Source organism: Leucopleurus acutus, assembly GCF_964270905.1.
Source record: "Leucopleurus acutus genome assembly, chromosome: 2".
Lineage (NCBI taxonomy): Eukaryota > Metazoa > Chordata > Mammalia > Artiodactyla > Delphinidae > Leucopleurus > Leucopleurus acutus.
This window is the reverse complement of record NC_139143.1, coordinates 15,015,971-15,043,741: the sequence shown is the minus strand read 5'-3', so window position 1 is coordinate 15,043,741 and position 27,771 is coordinate 15,015,971. Positions and strand designations below refer to the sequence as shown.

At 39.8% G+C, this 27,771-nt stretch overlaps 1 protein-coding gene across 1 annotated transcript in view; it reads left to right on the top strand.

Moving 5' to 3' along the window:
- Nucleotides 1–27,771, top strand: part of USH2A (usherin) — a gene marked incomplete at both ends in the record, with an annotated part of 783,425 nt that overhangs the window by 315,751 nt on the left and 439,903 nt on the right. The window contains 5 exons of the mRNA XM_082834448.1: nucleotides 835–1,038; nucleotides 1,165–1,245; nucleotides 3,860–4,054; nucleotides 24,111–24,224; nucleotides 26,309–26,470. Coding sequence (XP_082690574.1) covers nucleotides 835–1,038; nucleotides 1,165–1,245; nucleotides 3,860–4,054; nucleotides 24,111–24,224; nucleotides 26,309–26,470 — 756 coding nt within the window. The remainder of the gene's footprint in view (nucleotides 1–834; nucleotides 1,039–1,164; nucleotides 1,246–3,859; nucleotides 4,055–24,110; nucleotides 24,225–26,308; nucleotides 26,471–27,771) is intronic.

The window sequence follows — 27,771 nt, the reverse complement described above, 5'->3', positions numbered from 1 at the left end:
TCCACATTCTCTGTTAAACTTCCCAGAACTGAATGCCCCGTGGTCATTCTAAAGTTGACTGAGTAGAATACACATTCCAGGAAACGTCCCGTGTTGCTGTTGCCAGAGCTGGATTTGGTCCCTGTCATGAGAACATGAACCTAAAACTGGTGATCGTTTTGCACAGTCGAGATTATGGAACTCAGTGAAAATGGTAGAGCACAGTCGTAGCTCCCTTGTTCCCTGATTTAACTGGGATTCGTTCTCTGTCTATGAAACGATCGTTACGGAATTCATAGCAATATCTCAGGATTTTAGTATATTTTGAGACTATATTCTTCCTCCTACTATTCATAGGAACCTCGAAATGTGTTTTTTTTCCCCAATAAGCTTCTTGAATAATCATGCTCATTAAAATACTATGTTTTGGCACTTAGACACTGACTTATACAGGTAACTTAATTTTCCAGGATTGAGGGACGTGTAGATACCCCCTCACGATAATGTGTACTTGCCTAAATTTTATTTCATGGGAATAAACATTAAAATGTGTTCCTAAAGAGATATAATACATACTTTTCAGTTGAATCTAATTCAGTCGAATTACAATTATCAGCTTATATATTTTTTCAAAATAACATAAATATAACTATTTCCTGCAACCGCTTGGCCTGAAAAAAAGCAGGGGGAGGCATAAAGGATCTCCCAAACAAGACTTGGAAGTTTAAAAATTATGTTTAAAGCCCCCCCTTGCACAATTTCATCAAAACGTAGTACTACAGGAGGCAAAAAAAAATGATTGGTAATTAATGATTCAAGCCCGTTATGTGACATTCATCCCTTACTATTTGCTAGGTTTCGGTGGTTGCATGAAAGATGTGCAATTTGCACAGGGTGCTGTCGTTAACTTGGCATCTGTGTCCAGCGGTGCTATCAGAGTCAATCTGGATGGATGCCTGTCAACTGACAGTGCCGTTAACTGCAGGGGAAATGACTCCATCCTGGTTTATCGGGGAGAAGAGCAGAGCGTTTACGAGAGTGGTCTCCAGCCTTTCACAGGTAATGTGGAAATGCTCCAAAGTCAATGTCCCACGTCCCCTCCTCGTCCCCTCTTCCCTCCCTGCCAGCCCACCACTAGCCTACACGAGTCGTATGTTAACCTTCTACTTCTTACTTCCATTTAAGAATACCTGTATCGAGTAACAGCCTCCCACGAAGGAGGTTCAGTACCTAGCGACTGGAGTCGGGGCCGTACAACAGGAGCAGGTAAATACTATTTATCTTAACATGTGTATGTGCACACAAATGCACACGTCAGTGCATGTAAAGGAAAGGAAGGACTCTCACCCGTGAAGCAAGCAGTACGTTTATAATCTTGTGACAGAGCACACCCTGGATTGCAAAGGCACCCGTCGTTGGTAAAAATGCTTAGCAGATCCTTGCTTTTGACCTTTCAAGTATTTAATAAGGATTTTTTCAGGCTTGATTCTTTCCTCTTCAGATGCAGAAGAAAGTAATTTCAGGTTGCTCTTCAAGGTGAAATAGGCCCACATCGACTGTAATTTATCTAAGAATAGGAAATCTTTACCAACGGCTTAGACCCCGAAAAGCTAAAATCAGGATTACCTTTAGGTAGGGGTGATAGACCCTTGCCTCCCCAGTGGAGAGCACATTTGAAACCTGCACCCTGGTTGGAAGCGGATGTGTCTTTTATCACACCATGGCAGGTGTTTGCTGTGGTGCTTACTATTAGGGTCTTAGAATGACTCTCCCATGATAGAAATTGCTGAGTGGTCTAATTTTTGTTTGTTTGTTTGTTTGTTTTGAGTTGAATGCGGAAACAAAGAGGAAACAGACTACTATATTAGAGCTAATCTCAGATAACTGATTTGTAAGTGCTTTGTCCTTCTGACAGTGACCACAGAATCTTTTCACATATTACCATCACAGCGAGGCATTCGTTAAAAAAAGTTTTGTGAAATCAGTAGCCTTCTACCATTTTGGAGAAAATATTTATTTGTCAGAAAGACAAATACATTTCCATATGATTGACACTTGTGCCTCTTGAAGAAAATTATCCTTAGCAAGTCACGATTTGTCTAAAGATGTGTTTTTTACCAAGATACCCTCTCATACTTATCAATAACGGGTTACTAACACAGGCATCCTTTGAGGAATCTTTTTAATCTAAAAGATAATTAAGTACTGAGATGGGCTACTAATAAGAATTTTCAAAGCTGTCTGCCTACAGATTTTCCAGAAGAGGCCAACTTGACACTTTTCCAGGATGATTTAAATCATCATCTATTTATAGGCAAGGCAATGCATGGAACGATCCCTTAAAATCCTTTTCAACTTTAGAGCTTGGAAAAAGCTCTGATGTAAAATATTCATTTGTTACTGGCATGTCCTCTGCCCCTATCTCACACTTCTCTACTTTATTAACAAATATACTATAAAGCCTGCTTTCAGTCTAATTCAACAACGTAAATAGGTGTCTAGAAAGTGCATCACTTACGTAGCTTAATAGTCTCCATTTTGAGTACCACCGAGAAAGTATGCAAATAGAGCTCTGAATTTATAGCCATGATCTGACCACAAAGTCTTATGCCATAAATTCATATTTACAATCTGACCACAACACCAAGCGGCTACATGCTCCCGTGGGTTGGAGAACAATTGCACTATTTAATTATTTTTGAGTCAGTTTTGCTCTGTCCCTTATGAGAAGACCATCTGTTAGACAGGACTCTACTTTGCTCTGGACCACATTTCAGAACTAATAAAATCAAAATCACTCCCATTGTCCCATTACTTGCAACTTGATTGTGTAGCCTGTGTGTTTCCAGAAGTGCCTGTGGTGTTTTACCTGCGCAGACAGTGGTTCTCCGCCTCTGTGCTTCCTCATATCCCTTACGTTCACATTGTTTCCCTTAAAACTGTCCTGTTTTATTGGCCTGAACAGTAAAGGCAGAGAAGGAGGCTATTTGATGGAGGGAAACCAGAGTGATTCTCCATCTACAGGGCTCAGGAGTCCAGGAGCGGTCAGACCCTGTCTCTCATCCATCATCCTGCCATGAAGTTCCTTGGGCTTTTTCTCAGTGTTCCCAGTGCAGTCAGCTGTGCTGAAGTCGTTACTGATCAGAACCATAGAAATATCTAATTAATAATTAAAGGTTATAGATTTTTTAAATGAGGGCATTTGGCTTATAAGTGAGGTTTTGCAGCAAGTTCCTTTAAACTTGCCTCGTTTGGTGGTGGTATTTTGTGATGCTCTGAGGAAAATGATTTTGTAGAATCTCAAGGGCACCGGCTCCTCTACCCCACCTAAATGCAATTAGGAATATATCCTATCTGGTAGAACTTCGCTTTTTTAAAATTAGTTGGAAAAACAATTGAAATTGGCAAACGGGATCGGACCTTCAAGTACAATACAATCACCACATTTGTGACATTTTTTGGCTAATACATCGACAGTATAAAAGTGTCAAACCACTATGTATAATAACAGTCTAATTATCTTGCTTCAAAGGGGTACATCATTATATTGTTTGAACTTGTTATCTGCCTACCATCCACCTCCTTCTTTATGAGTGATGTTTAAAACATGTCGGATACATTAAATGTTTTTGGAAAACCTGGACGAGGCTTGAAAGAACGTGATGTCAATGGAGTTTTGATGGTTTTGAAATATCGCTTAAACTGAATGGCTCAAGATGTGCAGTCATATTAAATCAGTGCTGAAAAGTTACAACTCTAATAAATTGTATTTATGCTAATGGTCGAGTCTGATTTACTGCGGCCATTAAAAGTGAAGAATACGAGCGATAGTCTTCTCAGAACTGCCGTTTCCCCTCTTTTCTCTTTTATCCTTTCACAGCTCCACAAAGTGTGCCAACTCCCTCAAGAGTCCGCAGCATAAACGGCTATAGCATCGAGGTGACCTGGGATGAACCTGTTGTGGTTAGAGGTGTAATTGAGAAGTACATTTTGAGAGCCTACAGTGAAGATGCTACCGGTCCGCCCCGCCTGCCCTCTGCCAGCTCTGAGCTTGTTGATACCAGCACCTTCACAGGTAAAGCCGACTCCTCAAGGAAGTAGGTCTTATTTTCTTTTTGGTTTGACTTTAAATAAAAACGTCCTTCAAGGCTTTTTCCCCAACGCATTAAAGATTCCTATATTTTGCCTGATTCAAAACAACAAGGATTGGGCTTCCCTGGTGGTGCAGTGGTTGAGAGTTCACCTGCCGATGCGGGGGACACGGGTTCGTGCCCCGGTCCGGGAAGATCCCACATGCCGCGGAGCAGCTGGGCCTGTGAGCCATGGCCGCTGAGCCTGCGCATCCGGAGCCTGTGCTCCGCAACGGGAGGGGCCACAACGGTGAGAGGCCCATGTACCACAAAAAAAAAAAAAAAAAAAAAAAAAAACCAACAAGAGTCATCTAATGATATGGACACCTCTATCCATCTCGGATGGAAAGGATAATTCTATAATGGTTATGGGCTCTTATGGATAGCTTCATTACAAGGATGATATTCTCGCCATCCCCAAAAGATTAGGTCACAGGGCCCTCGTGCCCTTAATCAGGTCCTTGTACCTAGGATCTTTATACATCCTAAAAAGATGTATCTTTTAGCAATCCTACGTGTACACATGGGGCCAGCGACCTATTTCACCATGCAAAAGTTCGCTCGTTGGGACTAGCCCAAGTTCACAGCACTGTTATTTATTGTAAAATTGTTGATTAAACCTAATTATGTCAAGGTAGAGGAGTACTAGAGCACCGGCAGTTTGACGGGCAAACCAGCGAATCAATTTCTCACGGTGTGGCACGCGCGCCGTGCAGAACGGCTGGAGTGAAATACACTCAGGCACATCGCGCAACGTGCCGTGCTCGAAGTCCCGCACGTGTAGTAAGACAGCAGTTTTCAGCCTCATGAAATGTTAAGGCCCATTTAAATGGAAAGTCAAATGTAAGCCTTTGACCAAAAAAAAAGTAAAATGCATCAACAAATTTAATAGAAAAAAGTATTTTTCCTCTGTCAAAGACTTTCGTAACTTGACAAATTTGCTGGATTATAAAGTAGCCTTAATTGTCTTTCTAACACATCTATCGGTCAACTCTCTCAAACTTTACTTCAGTTTTTTTAGATTCCTTAGAATCTATAGCCCAAATACACAACCAATTAAAAAAAAAACTGGTATCTTTCACTTCCTTCCTCCCTCATTTTACCCATCCAATAAAAACCCAATCTGATTAAGCCTTTGCCCAGGCTGTGCATTGCAGCTAAGTGGGCTGGAAAACAATGAGCAATTTATCACTAAAATGTCTCAATCCCCATTTTCAGATGGACAGTCAGTAATGACACCAGTCCTACCATATGTCTGTAATTGCCTTCTCCCATTCTCCTCATTAAATATTTTATATTTTTTCAAACTCTCTAAATGCTAACCTGTCTTCCTTATCACACTCAGCTGATAGTCTTATATACTAGATCATCTTAGATACCAAAAAAACTCCAGAATCTATCATAAAGAATTTCTGTCACTTTCTTACTACCAAATATATGCATTAATTGCATTTTTTTTGACTGACAGGGTTGTTATTAGGGGTTAAGTGAATTAATGAATGCTAAGACATTTTAATGGGTTTTGGGCATATAATAGGTATTTGCCATCATTATTATTTTTACTTTTTACCTTCCTCTCTTTTCCTTCCTATTTTCACAGAGCTTCCCTTATCCTATCAAAAATAAAATCTTCAGAAGCCCTCTGGACCCCAACTCCTCTTGCCTTTGTAGACCTGTTACTGGTGGTCTCTCTTCCTCTCACATATTTTTAACCTCTGTCTCCTGCAGTCGTTCACGAAGTGTGGTCCTTGGATCTGTATCAACAGCCTCACCTGGGACCTTTTTATTAATGCAGATTCTCCAGGCCGCCCACACCTGCTGAATCAGAAGCTGTGGGGTAGAGCTCAGCAATCCCCATTTTAACAAGCCCTCCTCTTGTGATGCTGGTGCATGCCCAAGTTAGAGCCACTGCCCAGCTGGATTCTGCCCAAGGTCATTCAGACTCCATCTGTCAACACCCATTGTCAAACATAAACAAACCCAAAGCAGTGACAAAAATCTTCCTTTGATCTAAAGTCCCATCCGGCTATTGTGCCTTCCCTCCTCTTCCCAAACGTGCCTCTACCAAGAAGCATCTGTGGCCTTGTTCCCATTTCTTCACGCGGTCTGCCTTCCACTCGCTTGCCTTGCTGAGGACTCCAACAACTTCCATGTTTAGATATCCAAAGAACACTTTACAGTCCTGGTTCCACAGCTCGATAGCATTCTACACTGTGGATTTTTTTACTGTCTCTTGAAATGTTTCTTCACTTCTCTGACCCTTCTGGTTCTGGGCCCCCTTTTCTCAGTGTCCTTTGCCCACTCCCTCTGAAGCTTAACTCTGCATTTTGGAGAACCGCAGGGTTTAGATCCGGGACCTTTTCTCTCTCTCTTTTGCGAATTTTTTTTTTCCCTACAGTCTTGCTCCAGGAAAATCATCGACTCACAAAGCATCCAGTATCCTACAAACACTGCTGACTCCTAAAGGCACGTCCTACCCAGACTTCCAAATGTGTGTATCCAGCAGACATTTGGAAAAATTGACTTTTCCAATTGACTTCTCGTAATCTCTAAATTTACCATCTCCAACCTGAAGTCCTCCTCCTGCATTCCCAATATCAATAAATGACACCTCCGGCCACCCAGTTAATTAAGCTTGAGAATTTTTCTCAACTTTTACATTCTGTTCATACCTCATATATCCATGTTGTTTATTGATTCCATTTTCTAAACTATGTGCTAAATTGATCCGTCTCTCCCCTATCTACTGTCCAAGCCAAACCATTCCAATCTCTTACCTGGACAGCTACAGTGCTCTTCTATCTCATGAACACCCCCCCGCCCATGACTCTAATCCACTGCACAACCAAACATCATGGCTCTCTGTTTAGAATTCTTCAGTTGCTTTCCACTGCCTCTCTCCCAAATTCATTTTGTCTCAGTCTCCTCTTATTTTCTGGATTTCCAACTTTTGCTGTTATAATTAATATGATTTTTTAGAAGTCTGTATGTAAATCTTTGGAAGAATTCCTGACAATGACGGTAGGATAAACGCCTTGAAATGGAACAACTAGGTCAAATTCTCTTAAAGCATTAGTCAGTCTTGGACTTTGAGGTCAAGCACACATTGATGCAAACCTCTGCTGCCTACCCTCCCTGTGACTTTGGGGAAATTATGTATTCTCCTGGACCTTTTTTTAGTGTCTTAACCTATGAAATGGGAGAATAATATTAACCTCAGAAGAATATTAAAGATATTAAGTGAGATGATATTCCAAGTCTAACAATTTTCAGCTGTGCAAACTTGGACAAATTAATTAACATCTCTGTGCTCCTGATTCCATATGGGTAAATTGAGAATGAAATAACTACCCACCTCATAGGACACCTGTGAGGATTAAATGAATCCTTGTATATGTAAAACACACAGGACAGCACATGACACACGGATCGGATCACACTGTATAAATGTTAACTAGCAGATGTTTTTAAAGCATGTAGCACAGTGCTTAACATATGGTAATTTCTTAACAAAGGTTAGTTATTTTTATGTTGCCAAATAATTGCCAAAAAGGCTGTACAAATTATACTCCTACCAGCAAGCCGAATGCAAGATTTTATTTTTCATTTCATCCTAGTTGACAAGTTTTACAGGTAAAAGAAACTTTGTAAATTTTCCAAATATATCAGAATATTACTTTAATTTGATCTTACCTCAAATTTAGATTACTAGAGGCATTAAGTATTTTCATTGTTTACTGGTAATTTGTACTTCTTTTATGACATACGTAGCACATTTCACCCTCAATTTTTCTATTGGAGGAGTCACATTTTTCTCATTGATTTAAATATCTCTTTATGTATGAAGAATATTATACTTATGTTTGCCTTATGTGTGGGAATGCCCCCGTTTTTCATTTATTTTTATTTACATTTTTATGTGCAGATTTTAAAGAACATTTTCTATAGTTAATATAACACCTTTAAATGTTTTTGTTAGTTTTCTATGGGTAATATGAAAAAAAAAACCTATCCTCGCCATTCAGGGTAGACTAACATTTGTTTATATTAGATATACCATATTGATTATATATATATATATATATACACACACACACACATACATATATATGATGCATATCCTCTGAATTAGTAATTCTAAATTTGAGGTAAGATCAAATCAGAAACGGGACAGGGAGGCTTTTCAAATTACACCAGCCCTCCCCAGATTCTGAAGGGTATCTTTCTGGAGGAGAGTACCCCTGAGATTGAAAACCAGTATAATAAACTATTGGATGTTACTGTAGGATATTTCAAGCATGTGAATGGTGTACAGAGAGAAGAAAATTAGAGCACCACTGACCAACTGTTATTTATTTTTATATACCCAATGTGTAAAAAACTAAGGAAAGGGCTTCCCTGGTGGCGCAGCGGTTGAGAGTCCGCCTGCTGATGCGGGGGGCATGGGTTCGTGCCCTGGTCCGGGAGGATCCCATGTGCCATGGAGCGGCTGGGCCTGCGCGTCCGGAGCCTGTGCTCCGCGGCGGGAGAGGCCGCAGCAGTGAGAGGCCCGAGTACTGCCAAAAAACCCACAAAAAACTAAGGAAAAACTCTCAATTATTGCAACTTGGTCAATTTCTTGGATTTGTCAATTATCAGTTTCTTTGGTAACTTGCTTTTTGTTTGTATTTTTCTTTTTCTTATTATTTTTACAGTCATCATTTGTGTATTAACCTTTGAAGTCACATTGCTTTAAGTGTATCTCTGTAAACAGAATCTAGTTTGATTTAGTTTTACATTCAACTTAAAATTCTCTGTACTTTAGTAGAGGAGTTTAACTCACGTTTATTTTTATGATTTATACAACTGATTGCTCTTATTTCTGTCATCATATTTCATGCTTTCCAGTTTTGTTTGTTATTGTGTTTCAGTACTTTCTGTTGTTGTTATTCCTTTATTTCTGTTCTTGCCTGTGTGGACTATGAATTCTTTAACTTTTTTCCCCCCAAAGGGTTTTAAAGATGTATCTGTTGCTCACAGTTGTGAAATGAACAGACAGGGAAGTACATAGGAGGTAATCTTAAAGATTGTGGAGAGCTCTGGTACTGCCAGGTGGACTCTTATTGTGACGAATCAGTCTATTGAGGGAGGGGAGTGTGAATTGAAAAGCCCCAAAGCCAGGCTGAGTAAGTATCAAAGTCAGAGATTTCATAGTAAAGAAAAAAGAATACTAGAAAGTGAGGGGGGAGGGGGGAGAAGGTAGAGAGCCAGAAACCTGGATTTGGTGGCGATGTTAGGAGTGTGGAGATGGGTTGGTGGCAGCTGCTTTGCCAATTAGTTGAGATAACAAGGTACCAAGAGAGAGGACAGTAGAGTAGTTCATGAGTAGTTTTGCTATTGATCTTGAAAGTAATCGCCCTTTAGCATTTCTGAGGTGACATTTGTTGAGATTTTTATGTTTAATTTTTGGTTGTTAGAGTGGTATTTATTTGAATGAACAATACTGATATTGGATGTATAAGACAGTTTAGGTTTGTTGGTTCACACAGGGTCCTTAACCAAGTAAGTGATCATAAAATGTGTTGGTTTCTTTTCATTACATTTTTCTTCTGTTATCTAATGAGCTCTTCTTTCTTCACAATTGGGTCTTTCTTTGGCTTGGAAAGTTTGCTATTGTGTATATCATCATTACTTCTGGTAAGAAATAACAGTTTCCAATATTGTATATTTCTTCCCGGTTTGTCCTCCTCATTTTAGCAGTCCAGGACACAGCTTGCAGAGTCAAATCAATCTAGTTATGTCACTTATCAACTGTCTGATCTCAGGCAAATTTAAAAACATATCACTGTATTGGAGTTTCCTCATATATAAACTGGGGGTAAAAACCTTCTTCATGTTATGGAATTGTTGCAAAGATAAAAAAAAAAAACAATGAATTGCCTCCATAGAATATTTTGCTGATAAACAGGCACATAGTAAATGAATTAATTGTTATCTTTATACTATTCAGTTTCTGAATTCTGGGTTTTTGCTTCATAGTTTTTTTCCTTTTTCATTTTCTGATTTTGGCAGTATTGATTCTGCTGTTTGAATCTTCTGAGATGAGTACTTAATTCTTCTACTTCAGTTTTTTTAAAAATTTATTTATTGTCTTTTATTTTTGGCTGCGTTGGATCTTCGTTGCTGCACGTGGGCTTTCTCTAGTTGTGGTGAACGGGGGCCCCTCTTCGTTGCGGTGTGTGGGCCTCTCACCGCGATGGCTTCTCTTGTTGTGGAGCACAGGCTATAGGCACGCAGGCTTCAGTAGTTGCAGCGTGTGGGCTCAGTAGTTGTGTCTTGCGGGCTCTAGAGTTCAGGCTCAGTCGTTGCGGTGCAGGGGCTTAGTTGCTCTGTGCCACGTGAGATCTTCCCAGAATAGGGCTCGAACCCACGTCCCCTGCATTGGCAGGCAGATTCTTAACCACTGCGCCACCAGGGAAGCCCCTCCTTGGTATTCTTATAAGGTAGTAGTTCTCAACCATGGGTGCACACTGACCCACCTGGAGAGCTTTAAAAAATATTGATGTCCAGGTCTCACCTGCAGAGTCTGACGTTTTGGTTTAGAATATAGCCTGGGTATTGGTATTTTAAAAGTGTCAGCAGGTAACTCTGTTGTACAGCCAGGATTGGGAAACACTGTTCAAACACTGATCACTGTTTGACACCAGTGATCAAGTCTCTATTTTAACCAGAAGTTCTTATGACAACTTCCACCTCCCAACTGCGACTTGCAAATACAGGACAAAAAAAAAAAAGAAAGAGAAATGCCTATATAAAAATGATGAGGGCTTCCCTGATGGCGCAGTGGTTGAGAGTCCGCCTGCCGATGCAGGGGACACGGGTTCGTGCCCCGGTCTGGGAAGATCCCACATGCCGCGGAGTGGCTGGGCCCGTGAGCCATGGCCGCTGAGCCTGCGCGTCCGGAGCCTGTGCTCCGCAGCAGGAGAGACCACAACAGTGAGAGGCCCGCGTACTGAAAAAAAAAAAAAAAAAAAAATGATGAGCTATTAAAAGTAAGTAATAAAATTAGCAAAGGAAAATCACAGGACAACAAAAAATTAAGTGAAATGATTCTTGGGAAGAAGTGGGACATTATGGTCAGACTTTACAAAATGCAGAAGGCAAAAGAAAATAAAAAGATGAATATTAACTAAGAGAGCTGGAACACTAGAAGCGTGAGACAGAATATTTACCAATCATGAATTTGGCTACTGGAGGATTAAATGTGATAAATCCCAGTAGCATGGAGAGTCCAAGGGTTAACAGCCCCACTCAGGTACAAATGGGCCCCTTTGGGCCACAGAGTCTGGATTCTGTGCCCTTGGAAGGCCAGGGTTCAGAGCAGGGAGTTCTTGAAAGTTCATTGTCTCAGCTGGAGCCTCAGGGTAGAAAGCCCTGCAGTTATCACTCCAGCGTATCTTTAGACTAGTTGCAAAGGGCTCCACTTAACTCTGCGTAGCTCCTGCTGATTTTCCCTCCAGCACTTTCAACGTCCAAAGCTGCTGCCCAGAGAGACAGCCCTGGCATTTCCCTTCAAACCCAGGGCTGCTCAGAAAGACCCCTCCCAATCTGATTTGAAATTCTGTCAAGAATGAAGGCATTCAAGAATTTGCACGTATACAATTTTTTTTTTATTTCTTTCTTGAAGATGCTTAAACATGTAGACTTAATTATCGGCATGATTAGTACAGCACCTGGCATGGTGCTAGGAATGTACTTGGTACACAGAAGATATTTTCTCAGTTTTATTGTTACATTACATTGAGCTAAGCTCTAGGAGTTATATTCCTTCTTCCGGTAATGCTAATCATATTTATTATTTACTATAGCTTAGCTGATGAACCAATAGTAATAATCTTTCAGATGACCCACATAAATCGAAATTTATGGAAAAAAAGAAAGACATTTTAATTTATCATGCAACTGATAATATAGCTTTTGCTGTGAAAACTGGTTCAGTCCTCATATACAGTAGACATTCATTTTCTTCTACCTGAAACAAGTGGGTTCCATATTGAAAGTCTCTCATTTTTCTGTCTCTTCCACAGCTAGTAGTAATAATTAGTGAGTCTCAGCTCTACTGGTCATAAGGTGATTCCTGGATTGCTTATAAAATGCAGATTCTTGGGCTCTGTGCACAAGAGTCTGTGTATTTGGGCTAGGATTGAGAAATCTGCCTTTACCAAGTGTTCTAGTCCGTGCTCTTGCAGAGGTCAGTGGACCACATATTAAAAACCACTGGGGTGAGGGGCGTGGCCAGGTGAGAAGGGATCATTTTCACCTGCTGGGCTTGAATTTACCCCTGCTTTGTTTGTTCCTGCCCCTTGTTCCAACAGCATTAGCTTTGTGGGCAGAACGGTGGTAGGGCAAGTGAAGAAATAGAGGCAGTGTAAGTAGGGCCTCTGACCCTTAAGGGTGGTGCTTCTGAAAGCTGCTAGTGCAAAGGAAGTGAGAATTACTTGGGATCTCTGTAAACTGCAGATTCTGATTCAGTAGGTCTGGGACTGTGGTGTGAGATTCTGCATTTCTAACAAACCCAACCCTCTCAGCCCCCAGGCCCCCTTAGAAAGGCAGAGAGTTCTCTATTTATATACAAAATGCAAAATGCCCATTAGGTCCAGAGAAGAAGGAGACCAGTGCAATTCCACGCATGCAATATAATTGTAATTAATCTCGTAGTGAAGTCTCCTCTGTGTATTTCAGTTACATACGTTTAACCACACACCTTGGAAGTGGGGAAGGCATGGAAAAAAAAGAGTGAAAAAACTCTTAAAGTAATCTTACAGGCCAGGGATGCTATCCAATCCCGAAACTATCAATACCTGTTAGAAGGAAAGAATGTGTGAATAATTTTAGGGTTTCCCAACTATTGACAGAAAAGGGAAACTCTTGTTTGTAGACACCATTGGGGTGTCTACAAAAAGTATGAAGAACTAAGAGCCATCGAGAATCATTGATTAATGAAGAATTAGAGGCATACACAAAATCAAATGCACTGTACTTTATGGGCAGTATAAGGAGTTGTCAAGGGGACTTTAAATCATGAGTGATTTTTGCCTTATGCCCGACTTTGGAACTTAACCCCAACCATTAGTCCATCCATAAGTAAGATTCTACTCTTTATGTGTATGTATATGCACAAATATACGTATATATTATATTTGTTATATATTATATATATGTATAAGTACTATACTTGCCTGAGAAGCCTGCAGAGAGATAACGGTAATAAAACCTTCCCTGCCCTGTAATTTCTTTTCTATTCAGCTGAGAAGTCTTACTCCACAGTTGTTAAAACTGCCTATGGCTGCTCTTTGTACACCCATTCTATTTTTTCATTAGACAGTAAGCTCCCAGAGGACAAGTATCATGTTTTATATTTATTTTAAGTCTTGTTTAGTAACTTGCTCAAGGTAGGTAATCCATACACTTTTCTTGGAGGAATGAAGGAAGAGATAAAGAAACAAATGCAGGGTTTTGGTGCTAACCCTGTAGTTAACGTAATGTTACTATCGTCTTATCATGCTGAGTTGGGTTTTGAACCACTGGTTCTGCACTTCTATAGTTGTCTAATTTTATGAAATAATATGCAGAACTACCACAACTTAGATATATATTTGGAACTTAACATACATATTCCCAACGGGGAAAAAATGTTGATAGGATGAATAGAATCTAAAAATTAGTTCCAAAACTTACACCTCATAATGAAGCTCAGGGACTATATATTTGCAATTTAAAATAGTGGAAGCCATGCTGCTGCAAAGCTGATAATGACACAGAGCAGAAACTATTCATTTATTAAAAACAAAACCATTATCTACTGTGTTCTGGGTTAGTGCTAGATCCTACTGTTACAATCTGCTTTTGTTTTTTCCTGATTTTTAAAATTAATGGTAAAATATACGTAACAAGCAGTACTTTCTCTGAAGTATAATATTATATTAAAAATGAGTGTTTTATGGGGCAAAAACAGTAGAGATAAGTTTTTCATTTTTTATTATTTTTTTCTTGAGAGACAGAGAACCCCAAATAACAGTGACTTCAACAAAATTAAGTTTTTCTCTCTCTGATAATAGGTGTTCACAGCTGGTCAATGTAGGGGTGGATGTTCACAGTGCCAGGGATCCACACTCTTCATCGTTTTGCCATGCTATCCTTAGAGACAAGACTTCTGCCTCGTGGTCCAAAATGGCTGCTGGAGCATCAGCCATCTAGTTTGGTTTCCGTTCAGCAGGAAGGTGGAATGGTTGAACAAGGATGTACACATTCACTTTAATGACATCTTTTGGAAGTTATTCCTCCACCTTTGGTTACATTCTGTGGTTAGAACTTAGCCACATGGCTATACCCAGCTACACAGATTGCTGGAAATGTCCTTATTCAAAGTGGCCATTTGCCCAGCTAAAAGGGTCCTTTTATTTCACTGTGGAGGAAGAGAATATACAATGAGAGGGCATTTAGTGGTCTCTGTCACAATAGGCAAACATGAGAGGTAAATTTGAAAAATTCATTTTGGTGGTATTGTTAAAAGATGAATTTTGAGGACGTCTCTGCTATTTTTCACAGTACCCCATAGATTAATATTCCGTATTTGTGGTTTGTTACAAACTATTTCTTTAAATGTAAATCTTGAAAGAAATTGGTCTGAAAAAATTCACAGGACAAAAATATGGCCTATGACATAAATAGTAAAAATAGAAATGATGTCATGTTCCTGCTTAGCTAATGTAGAAGAATTTCATCAGGTAATGCACTGTTGATGAGTTAATAGCTTTGTCTAACTCTCCTGAATATATAATGTGCCTGAACTCCTGGCACATTGTGAAAGCTTCAGATGGGGCTTTTTACAAGTTACTCATTTTATTTTATGCAGTAAGAATTCGCGGTGCAGGATTTGGATTTCTTTTTGGTAACATGTTGTGTGATGGTTAAAAATGATGGCAATACATCAATTTTGCTGTAGTGTAGTAATCAACTGGGCATGTTGGCCATGCTGTAGTGTTGGATATAAATACTTAAGGGTTACTACTCACATTTGATAAAGAAAGGGAACAGTCATCTCAAGTTTTCTGTTTTCTAACTTTTATGACCATTTTATATTTGTATTTTATCTATATGTGGAACTAATCGAAAACATATATATATATATATATATATATAAAGTGTTATATATATATAAAGTTTTTGATTAGTTCCAAATATATAGACATATAAAGTGTTATACCCAGTAACACACAGAAGCACATATACCCTGATGTAGAGTTTCTCATGAATCAGTTGTTTTTGTAAGGGAATACTATAGGCATATACACTCACTCATTTGGAGGGATAAGCATTTTACTTTCTGTTTGTATACAGTAGGTTTTAGTAATAACTTTGAACCTATTAACACGTTTTCAGATATATTTAAATCAAGTATTTAGTATAAAAGTGTGCTATTATTTTTAGTAATATTTATTCAACACGTCTTCTTTCTTCTTCCAGAACTGGGGCTTAGGTCTAGTAAGCGGATCAGTGATCTTGGAGTCAGAAGATGTAGGTTCTGACCTTGGCTCTGCTGTGGACTTGAGTGACCTTTACACTCTGCCCAACGGCAGCCCCCTCTGTACAAGGGGCTCATCCTATCGGAGGCTTTCAGCAGGGGACCTAGGACACTGGTCAATAAGGGATGACTTTCCCTTCTCATTTATTTTTCTTTTCCTCCTGTCTCCTTGCCTGACTCCCTGCTTAGTCAAGTCTGATATTTTCTGGGAGAGTTCTAATGATGTCAGTGACGGCCCTTTATGCTCCATAAAGAGTTCACATGAGTGGGTGGCTTCAAATCAATTGCAGAATTAGAAGGAAAATGACAGAGACTCTGTAGTTCTTACCAACCATGAAGGCATTGATGAAAAATGTGAGGTTAGCTATAAGCCTACTGAGAGAATCTTAACTGGATAATGCTTTGAGTTCAATTAAAATCACTGTTTCAACCATTCTCTAAGACTAGAATTAGACCCTATATTTTATTTTAAAAAATGAAAGAATAAACCATTTTGTTTTTCCCATTTGTAAACATTGAAATCCATTTAGTCTTTGATCCAAGGTGTTCCCTAGTACTAGAAATTTTAAGTAAGGTCAGAAAATCCATTTGCAGGAAATTATATGTAAAACATTAGTTTTAGTTTCCAAAGGGTTACGTTAGGTTTGGGGTAAGCTCATTTGCTGTTCTACCTTTTGATTAAAATGAAAATTGACTTTCATTTTATAAATCCTAGAGATCCTTATTTATATTTAAACTATTACCCCCAAAGACAACAACAACAAATGCCACTTTCCTAGGCTACTAAGAACCAGAGGAGAAGCATCCTGGGTGCGTTTCCAGATGTCTGTTAGACCGTTGAATTTTCATCCATATTTAACAAATGCCATTATTCAGTTTCATGAGGTTACTGTGTCACAATGTCTGTGTTAGAACTTTATTTTCAGAGGTTCCTTTAAATGGGCAGAAATCACGGCATGTTGGATTGATTTAGTCTCTTTCATCCATCCACTGGGTTAGTTTGTGGCTCAAAACTCTTTCTGAGATGTAGGACGCTTAACATTTAGGATTTCTCAGCACTGCAGCAGAATCTTAAGCCAGAAAAGTCCCCTTCTCTTCAGCTCTCCTTCCCCTGGCTGGCTTTCTGTTAAAAGTGGGTTCTTCTACTGTGTCCCTAGGTAGCAGTCTCAGCTCTGCCTGTGTGGGATCCCTAACCAGATGGCCCTCTTAATAAATGCCTTGCGTTTCCCCACCCTCACTTTCTTGATCCAAATGTGAAATGCCAGCAAATAAATACGAACATTGTACTCTGATGAGTTCTCTTGAGATGGAGGAAAGCCCTGGGGAGGGGAAGCTAGAGACTGCTTTTCTTTTTGCTGGACAGCTCCTAATTACTGGCCAGTAGGTAGAAGACACCGTTTAGACAATAGAGAATTTAAAGGTAAAGCAAGAGAGATAGAACAAATTCTCCATCTTATTCCAAATGCCTTTGCTAACAGGAAAGTACACTGGGATTGTTGGGGTCCGTTTGAAATATTCTGCGTGATCTTTGCACGGGGACCACGGACTTTGGACTCGGGGTAGGTGATGGCTGTGTGCGGATTTCACCGCCAGACTCAGAGTGCAACAGAAATGGGTGGGTAATGAGAGCAGAGCAGCCAGTTCTTTAATTGAATTAAAAGCTGGGTGACATCAATGCAGACACCTGTCCAATTACAGACAGGCCAAGGTGTTTACCGTTGCTGTACACGCGGTTCGAAGATGACAGAAATCTTTCCGCCCACAGATTAACATAATGAAGGAGAACAGATTACAGTGGATGCCAGCCAAACACCTAGGTTGGCAGCTGAGGGTGGGGTGGAGGAGGGGGGAGGAGTGTGCTCAAGGATGTAAATAGACACAGAGTCACTTGTTCTTCTCCAAAACGTGTTGGGCTTTGAAAAGGATGCCATTTTGTCTTGTGTCGCAGGCTCGGTTTCCAGGCCGAGCATTTATACTTGTCTGCATTGAGTCAGAGTTAATCATAAAAATCTCAGTGTCAAAGCCGACTCCTCTGTTGTGTCCCTGCATCTCAGCATACAGTTTTATTAGAGGCACAAAAGCTTGCACAGCTGGTGTCAGCGCCACAATGATTTTCTCTTAGGTAGTCAGGCCACCTCCAATTATTAATATTTCTCTTGCGCTCCTTTGAAACTCGAGGTTAGAGCACGGGAAACCAAGTGTTGGAAATAATCATCTATCAGTCAAAAGAAACAGTGTCTGTTCCTTTGCTAGCTCCCTGGAAAGGGTAGGACGGGAGTGAGCATCTCTTATTGTGAGGCAGACAGCTGAGTGAGCTAAGAGGATGAAAGGTCTTTATGTTTTGGGCAAACATCAAGGGTCCACCTTTGGTAAACCATCGTAATAACTGCTGGAAAATAGGACAAGTAAAGAAGCAAAAGGTCATACCCTCTGCATTCAAGGAGCTCCCAAAATCATTGCGAGGGACTTTAAACGGTGCGATTCTCGAGGAGAAGGCTCTTCCCCTCTGCTAGGCAGAAATCCTCAGAGCACACAGTTTGGAACCTAACGCACTAGGGCTCTTCGATTTCCTCCTGTGATGTGCTGCCACCCCTTATATCACGTTCCTGCCCCTGCTCTTTCGGCTTGGGCTTTCTGCACCCGCCGAGGTCCACAGGACTGCAATTCAAAGGGACTATACTTACTTTACTTCAAACTCCCTTGGTGTGGCCCATCAGGATTTCTCAATGTTAAGCATTAATGCAAAATGCATTATCGCTTAGCAGTGAGAGTTCTGGTCGGGCTGGTGCCAATGATTTTAATCCGGATACCAACACTCCTGTGTTTCATGGGATCCTAACACTTTTAAGACATCAATAATGCTTCCTTTATGCTTATGGAATGTGTTTTCAGCTCACCCTCTTCCATTATCAAAAGAGACTGGCAGGTTTCCTGACATGGTTGGGACCATTTTCTGATTTCACAGAGTTTTGCGGCTGAAAGGGAATTGGAGAGGTCATCTGGCCTGCCTCGAGGTAGGAACAGTCTCAAATTCAAAGGGTAAAAAGACTCCTCTGTGATGTCTGCCAGAGAAAAGGGGCTCATATCCAAACCAATCTTAAAAGTTTTCACTTCTTTATTTTAAACATCCTAAGAATCATCAAGGAGACGACCCCATTTTACCTATTGGGTTTTCTATGGACACAGAATACAGTGTATATGCCATATTTTTCTCTCTGGGATTCTGTTATAAATATGTCACTCTGTACGTTTTTCAGTATTCTTTTAAGTATAATACTGAAGTATACTTTCAACGATTATCCCTTTTTTCTCTTTGCCTTTAATTAAATATAGATCCCCTATCATCTTGGACTGGAAGCCATGGAGCTTATAAATGCCCTTGTCCACTTGACATGTATACAAGCATTTTGCTTTATGTATTTAATGTGTGTATTATCGTTATCATTAGGGTCCTTCTAGCTCTAATATTTTCTTCGATTAGAAACCTTGTAAAGATCAGCTGTGGTCTATAGCACCTTTCCCAGAAGCATATAGAAGGAAAGTTGATAAATAACTGTTTGGTACTGATATGCTGTCATAGTAGTGCCACTTTTTCTTCTGGAGAGTATATAATCCAAGTCTGACTCTGACACTTAAAGGAAGACCATTTGGCCAATCACTCAATGGTCTCTAGGGATATATCCAAGAAAGAAAGACTACCTTGCCTAGTCTTGGGGAGAATATGTTTATTTTTTGGTAATAGCAGAACTTTTTATGAGCATTAACTTTAATCCATCCTGGTAAACGCTCCATACTGAGAAACAACAGAGAGGAACCGCATGTCTCAGGCAATAGGATGACTTGGTCGTTATGCTGATTTAGTGAGGACCACTTGGTTGACCAGCCCCTTCTACCCCAACCTCAGTGTAACCTGACAAGAGGAGAGAGAATGCTCAATCATTACACTGCTCTTCTTACTGAAGTCGATGATACTAACCCGTATTTAGGGGAAATTATTCCGATGGTTTGACAAACTTTGTCTCTGAGACACAACATTATAAGCAAGGTCCCCACTGCACATAGGAAAGAAAGGCCACCTCGGACTCAGAAAGTACGGCACGTTGTTTGAAAATGTGACTTACAACCCACCCCAAACTTTCTACCTGCGATTCGAAGTTGGCAAGAGCCCAAACATCAGCTTTTTCTTCTCCTCCTTTTCTGTTTTCTATTTTGCAGCTCTCATTTCTCAGTGTTTATTATTATTGTTTCACCTGCCTGGAGATAGGAAATGTAAGCACTTTGATAAATGGCCTGAAAGATGATCCGGTTTCTCTCCAGCATCTTTCTTTCACAATATTGGGACTTTTCTATGAAATACAATTTGGTAAACTTCTCTACCAAAGCACAAACTGAAGAATGCAAGTTTGCTGAGAGGAATATTGCCTGTTTTTTAAGGTCCTTGAGGTTAAAGGGGGGAAGAAATTAGCGAAGGAGTTTCGTGATAAACCTATACACACAAAGTGCCTCATTTAATGAAGGCAAGAAAGGTTAAATAAAACACCAAAGACCGTTTAGTGAACGTGAACTCAGTATCTGGGTTGACATGATCCTTCTTAAAGTCTCCACTAATAACCTTCTTGTTAAGTTGGTATAATAGTCACAATTCCAACATTGCACTTCAGCTACGATTTGGAAAGAAAGAATGTCTCAGGGAAGGTATTTTGTAACACAGTGGAACTGCTTTTTATGTTTCCCAGTGATAATTATCTGGATGTATGATGCACCTTCATGCTAAAGATTGCAGAGCATCAAACTGTATACAGCCACTGTGCCTTTTGTGACACAATATATCTGTGCCCCAGCTAGGTCAGGGCCACCTATGAGAGGCAATGCCACCTAGGTTTTTAGGTGATGAACAAAGGAAACATTTCATGTCCCAACATATTTTCCTTGCTCACTGTAGGATTAAAAATTTTATTTTCTGGGGGCCGATTCATTACTTGTTAATATGGCATTATACTAATTCAGACATGCAACTCATCTTATTTAGACTTGCAGTATAGACAGATTTGACCTTGGCGATAGGAAAGACGTGACAAATGCCAGAGATTTTCAGAGGATAAAACGGCTGGGATATATCTCACAAGGACACGTTAGTTTTGAACCCGGAATTTAGGGATCATGACGGAGGTATTAAGAAATGGGAAAAATGGTAGTGTGTATATGTTAATCCCAGTCTCCTAATTTATCCCTCCCTCTGCTTCACCTCTGGTAGCCATAAGTTTGTTTTCTACATCTGTGACTCTATTTCTGTTTTGTAAATAAGTTCATTTGTACCATTTTCTAGATCCCACGTATAAGTGATACCATGTGATATTACTCTTTTTCCGTCTGAGTGACTTCACTTAATATGATAATCTCTAGGTCCATCCATGATTAACATATACACACTACTATGTATAAAATAGATAACTAGTAAGGACCTACTGTATAACAAAGGGAACTCTACTCAATATTCTGTAATAACTTATATGGGAAAAGAATCTAAAACAGAATAGATATGTGTATATGGATAACTGATTCACTTTGCTGTATACCTGAAACTAACATAACATTATATATCAACTCTACTCCAATAAAAATTAAAAAAAAAAAAAAAGAAATAGGAAGAGGGAAGTTTGCAAAATAGTTTTGACTGTTGGGTCTGGATTGGGTCAGGTTGAGAGTGAAATGCTAGCTGAACATCCACGTGGGATACACGGCCTGCAGGTAGAAATGCAGAACCAGAGCTTGAGGAGAGATGTGAAGTCTGCAGATATAAATGAGAGATGAGGCTTGAGGAACTAATGAAGGCAAATGTTTAGAAGAAGTGAACTAACAAAGGCAAGTGTTCAGAAGAAGAAGCCTGAGGACCCGATCTTGTTAAAAAAAAAAAAAAATTTAAGGGACTGTGAAAGGAAGATGAGTTGGTCAAGAAAAGCAAGGAGCCCTCAGTAATTTAGGAGGACTCCTTAGGAAAATTCTGTGGCCTAGACGGCAGCTGAACAAGGCAAAATCCAGTAAGTAGAGGAGAACAAGGACCGTGGAAGGGTTACTTGGTCTGGTGTGTAAGGGATCACTAGCGATCTTGACAAGATAAAAATCAATATTTAATAGTACAGTGCAGGCAGAAACTGAGTTGGAATGGTAGCATAGCTTGGGCTACCAAGGCTCTGTGCTGGAGTTCTCCCCTTACACAGCTCTGCGTTGAGCATGTTATAGTCCCAAACTCATTTAATCTTGATAGTAACACTTCGAGATGAATACGGTAGTATCCCCATCTCATATCCCCATGATACTGTATTATCCCTGTGAGGCCTCTTCTTCGAGATAGATACGATCATTATCTGTTTACAGATGAGGAAACTAAGGCACAGAGGTCTGAGCAACTTGCCCAGACCCATACTACAAATCAGTAGTAGAATTGGCATCTGGACCCGAGCAATCTGGCGCGAGCATCTTTGCTCTTAACCACGACATCACTACATGATGAAGATGCATATGTGATGCCGTAAGCTTTCCTTTAAGACTTTTAGTGGAAGGAGAAAGAACCTCTTTTTAAAAAGTGAGGTCAGAATGTGGGTCATGATCTGGGAGATTCAAGAGGAAATGACAGTCGCAGTGGCAGGAGTGAGGGAAAGCAGAAGGTGACAACATGAAGGCGTTTTGAAATTAGAGCTGCATTTGGCATGAGATGGTCCAACGTGTATGTGTGTTAGTTCATTGGCTTGCTGTCTTCTTTGGCCGCGGGCTAAGATGCTGGTGCCAAGTGCAGCCGAGAGGGTTGGGTAGCCCAGGGGGATGCTTGGGGGAGCTGCTAGAATAGAGACTTGCAGGCAACACTGGGAACTGAGGGCAAGTGAGAAGGGCCAAAGCAAACAAGGGCTGTGGTCTTTGCTTCATCCTGATCTTTGCTCTTTTAATATTTTATCCTTTCTCCTGGGGAAAGGGAATAGGCAAACATGTATTTTAAAATTTGTTGTTGAATGATGCAAGCTGTCATCAATGCCAGTTCATTAAAACAATCAAGGTTTACCCGATAAAGGGATACTACGAGTAAGACCATCTTTTTATAAGAACGATGACAGTCTATGTGATTAGGGATTAAAACAGCTCTAAAACCTGCAACAGAAAACAATGGTGAGCAAATACACAAATTATATTTTTGATACTTCTTTAATTCATGGGATTAACTAAATAAAGAGCCTCTGCCTTGATTATAAACACCAGTAAACAAAATGTGTTTTAGTTTCTGCAGGCACCTTAAATTGCGGAACAAATCTTACATATCCACCACCAAGTCAGGTTAATTCAACACTTCCGTGGTCAGTGCTTCAGTTTAAGACAGGTGTCTTAATTAAACAAACTAATAATTTTGCAAGAAGTACAAAAGCATAATTATTTAATTGGCTAATTGTTCAACTATGTTGATTTGCATATTTGTTAGCTGCAACGTGAATAAATAGTTTGTATACGTGTACCCTACCATTAAAATAATGAAGTAACTCTTGGGAGTAGCATCTCCTAATGTGTGTTAATAGATGTCGCATAAGAAGGACTCTCTAGTTAAATAAGGTTGAAAAATGTGAGGTAAAGTAAAAGAAAATGAGATAGTTTTGTTTCTGCAGGAGGTCTAGTATCCTGGAGTGGGATGATGGCCGTCTTCACTATCAGGTACACTGGGCTCTGCTTTACGAACGACATGTGGAATCCCCCATTTCTACCGGGGAAACATATCAGGGGCATTAGCGTCTGAGAAGCACATTTGCGAAAATGCTATTTAGAGCTGTCTTAACAATAAGCAGGTCTCTCTCTCTCTTTTTTTTTTTAATTTTTATTGGAGTATAGCTGCTTTACAATGTTGTGTTAGTTTCTACTGTGCAGTAAAGTGAATCAGCCATACGTATTCATATATCCCCTCTTTTTTTGGATTTCCTTCCCACTTAGGTCACCACAGAGCACTGAGTAAAGTTCTGTGCTATACAGTAGGTTCTCATTAGTTATCTATTTTATACATAGTATCAATAGTGTATATATGTCAATCCCAATCTCCCAATTCCTCCCACCCGCCACCTTTCCCCCTTGGTATCCATATGTTTGTTCTCTACGTCTGTGTCTCTATTTCTGCTTTGTAAATAAGATCGTCTATACCAGTTTTTTCAGATTCCACATATATGTGTTAATAGACGATATCTGTTTCTTTCTAAATTTTTTCTTGCTAGTCACACCATTCTGCAATCAGCACACAGGCAGGAAAATGAATTAAAGGAGCATATGTTTTTGTTTTCTACATCTCTGTGTCTCTACCCCCCTTTCTCACACACACACACACACACACACACACACACACACACACACAATACTCTGTATAGCTTCTTCTGGTAAACATGCAAACCTCTTTTTGTCCCCTTTTATTACAGGCATATTGACAGGCTTGCTACCCTTCAAAAACTATGCAGTAACCCTAGCTGCTTGCACTTTGGCTGGCTGTACCGAGAGCTCGCACGCACTGAACGTCTCTACTCCACAAGAAGGTAAAGTAATTTCAAAGGTCTTGACTTCCACATTTCAGTCATGAATAATAAGATAGGAGAAGAGCTAAATGCTGCAAGGCCATTTGCTACAAAACCCCAACCTAATTTGATGACAAAGTGCATTGCCAGGCCATAATTGCTCCATTTTTGGGGGGGCAGCGAAAATGAATCAAACTCCATACCCTTTAATGACATGCATCTTTAATAGCTGTAATGCAGATTAATGGGCTTTTTAATTGCTGTTACATTGTTCATGCAAGAGCCTTGTCATTAATATGAAGCATCTGAAAGATTAATGAAAGCTTCCTCATTTTACTATGGCTCAGAAGTAAATCTAGAGACAGTCTGACTAAAAAGAATTGATTGTATGGCACAGTATGAAATTGAGAATCCAACGGTTGATTTCCATGGTCTCTTTTAACTGCTAAACCCCAGCGTGAGCAACAATTATTTCCGTGTGATGGAACCTCCAAACGCCGATCGAGGCATTATTAATCACGACCTGCTTCCTTCCGCCTCAAGTCGCACTTTTGTTGTACCTGGAACTTACAAACTGTTGGCATAAATGAATGTTTCAGAAAGCATACATTTAGGAAGGCAGTGGGAAAGAGAAAATATTTTAGCACCCTAAAGCGAAAGCTTTGCTCGAACGTCAGAATGCGTCTCTTCAAGAAATAACAGCTCTCAAAACATTTAAAGCGTTGTTACTTCGTATTTCTCCCTCCTGGATGAGAGGGATTAACATATTTCTCTTACTGTCTAGTTGTAAAGTTATTCAGGAGACTTAAAACCTTGATCTTTAGGGAAAAAGAGTCTGCCAGTCTCTTTCTTTTTCACTATCCCTCCACCCGCCCTTACCCACTTCCTCCTCTTCCCCCTTCCTTCTTTTAAATCCTTAAAGCAAGTACCACTCGCACAGAAAATGTGTAAAGAAAGACAATGGAGGCACTCCCCTGGCAGTTCAGTGGTTAACACTCCGCGCTCCCAGTGCAGGGGGCACAGGTTCTATCCCTGATCAGGGAACTAAGATCCCGCATGCCACACCAGGTGGCCAAAAAAAAAAAAAAAAAAAAAAGAAGACAATGGGGCTCATCTGATGAAACCGGGACAGAAAACAAGAGTTTGTAAACTCCTTCTTGTGACAATTTGTTCTTCATGCCTTGCACCTGACCTCACCAGACCACCCTCACCTGGGCTACAGCATTGGTGACCCATCTTCCGTGTTTTCTCAATGTTCTCTCCATCTTTCTTTTTGTGTCTTTGCTTCTGCTGAGGCATATATCATTATTCCCTTTTCCAGTTACTTCCACCAACTTCCATATGGCACAGATTGTCCTATATCTCACTCTTTTCTCCCCTCTGTCCATGTCTTGCCTGGTACCCTCCAAACCTACTTCACAGCTCAACCCCAGAGGGATTCCTGCTCATTCAGTTCACCATTTTCTTTCCATTATTTCAGGATTTCCCAATTTCTAGTTTTTCCTTAAATTTATTATTAATTTACTGAACGATAGGTATGTTTAGGATCCATTTCTAAAAGTTTTTTTAGTTCCTGTGACTCCAGTTCATTGACCATTACAGAAAATGAACAGGCCCCCTTTACTAAAAAAAAAAAACCTCACATACGTTGTAATTTTCATACGTAATTAATTCTGTATCTTCTGGCTATTTCTATGGCTACATATAGGTCTTTTTATATCGATTATGAACCGCTCTCCCTAGCATTGCCTATCTTAGATCAAAAGCTCCTCAAGGGTAGGGATTCTGTCTAATTTGCCTTAAAAGGCACAGCCCAAGTAGGGATTATGGGTTAATAATACTTGTGATGAAGTAACACAAGCATCAGTAAAGCGAACCAGTGTAAATACTCCCCGTCCATCATTGAGGCAAATTCTCATAAATTCAGGACAGGTATTTAGTACTGTTCCTAAAGCAATTACTGACAAGCTGCCCACGAATCAGGAACATTTCCATGCATGGGATTTCTGGCTTATTCCATGATTTATTGGTTTGGGTGTGAAAAGTTTGAATTAGAAAAGTAAACTAAAATTAGACTCTATATATCTTTTTAATTTTTCCCACAGCACCACAAGAGGTTCAGCCACCAGTAGCCAAATCCCTTCCCAATTCTTTGGTACTCTCCTGGAATCCACCCAAGAAGGCAAATGGTATTATAACTCAGTACTCCTTATATATGGATGGGATACTAATCTATTCAGGCAATGGAGAGAACTACACAGTCACAGGTAAGACTTCTACAGGTATCAGTAAATAGTTATAGTCTATATTAAAGACTATATATTAGTATATATTGTATATACTTACAAATTAATATATATATTTCAGTATATATATCATATAGTATATAGTATATATATTATATATTTTATATATATTTTATATATATATATATATAAAATAGTTATCTGAGAATGCAGTTTCAAAAGTTGGGTTACTCAGTTTTGTCTCCTGTTAAATCATTAGAATTCCATGACTTTCGTGGTTACATTACACTTACAGTGAAGTCAAAGCTGGAAAAATGGAAAAGGGCTCACGCTCGCTCCCTTCCCCCTCCCCCAAGGCTGTCTTACTGCATGTTCTCTCTACCATTGTCCCACCACTCCTTACCTGAATCCTTCTACTAATATACCTTTGCCCAGGTGCAGAGGGGGGTTTGGAAATGTATAATATCAACACAGACAGCTCAGCATATGACTCCTCTGCCTCTAACTGATCACAAGATTGAAGCTGGGACCCAGTGTGCTCCCCAGCCGTGCTCGCAGTACAGTGATGTCATTTCATTTCAGTTGATGTCATGTCAATCCAATTGAGGCGATGATGTCATTTCAAACAAATGCCACTGGCACATGAATTAACCACTTTAAAATCCTCATGAATGTGGAATAAGCTTAAGACTCAGAAGTGTCACTCAGTGTGGTTTGAATTGGAGACCATTTGGGAAGAAACATAGTATATCTGCCTAGATCATATTATAAAGTGTCATGACACTTAAGAAAAGTGAATTGTTGGAAACCTTGTGAAACACGAGGCCTGTATTATGTACGTTGTCTGGTGCCTGAATGGTGTTTACATTTGTATGGTAATAGTGGTTATATACTTTATGATATTTTAGATATTATATGTGACTATTAGGTGAGACATCATTAATCAAATATTGATTGATGAAAAACTGAGACCTTAGAGAGTTTAAATTCTTCATGAAAGGTCGTAACAGGTTAGCGTCAGAGACAGGATTAATTGTTTATGTATTCACTCCGTCACATTAATGCCAGGTACTAAGGTTGCAACAGAGAACCAGCCAGACACCGCCTCCCCTCAGCCCCTTGATGCTCATGATTTCATGGCAACACATAAAGATGCAGGAATGAGGCATATTGGCACAGGGCTATGGCATTCATCTAATTGAGTTCTCTGAATTTATATTTTTTGTATCCTCTCTAGTCTGAGAGGCCTCAAAGCACAAGAACTATTACTTCTGTATTTCATTCATCATGGTTGGATAGAATTCTGTAATACTTATTCAGTG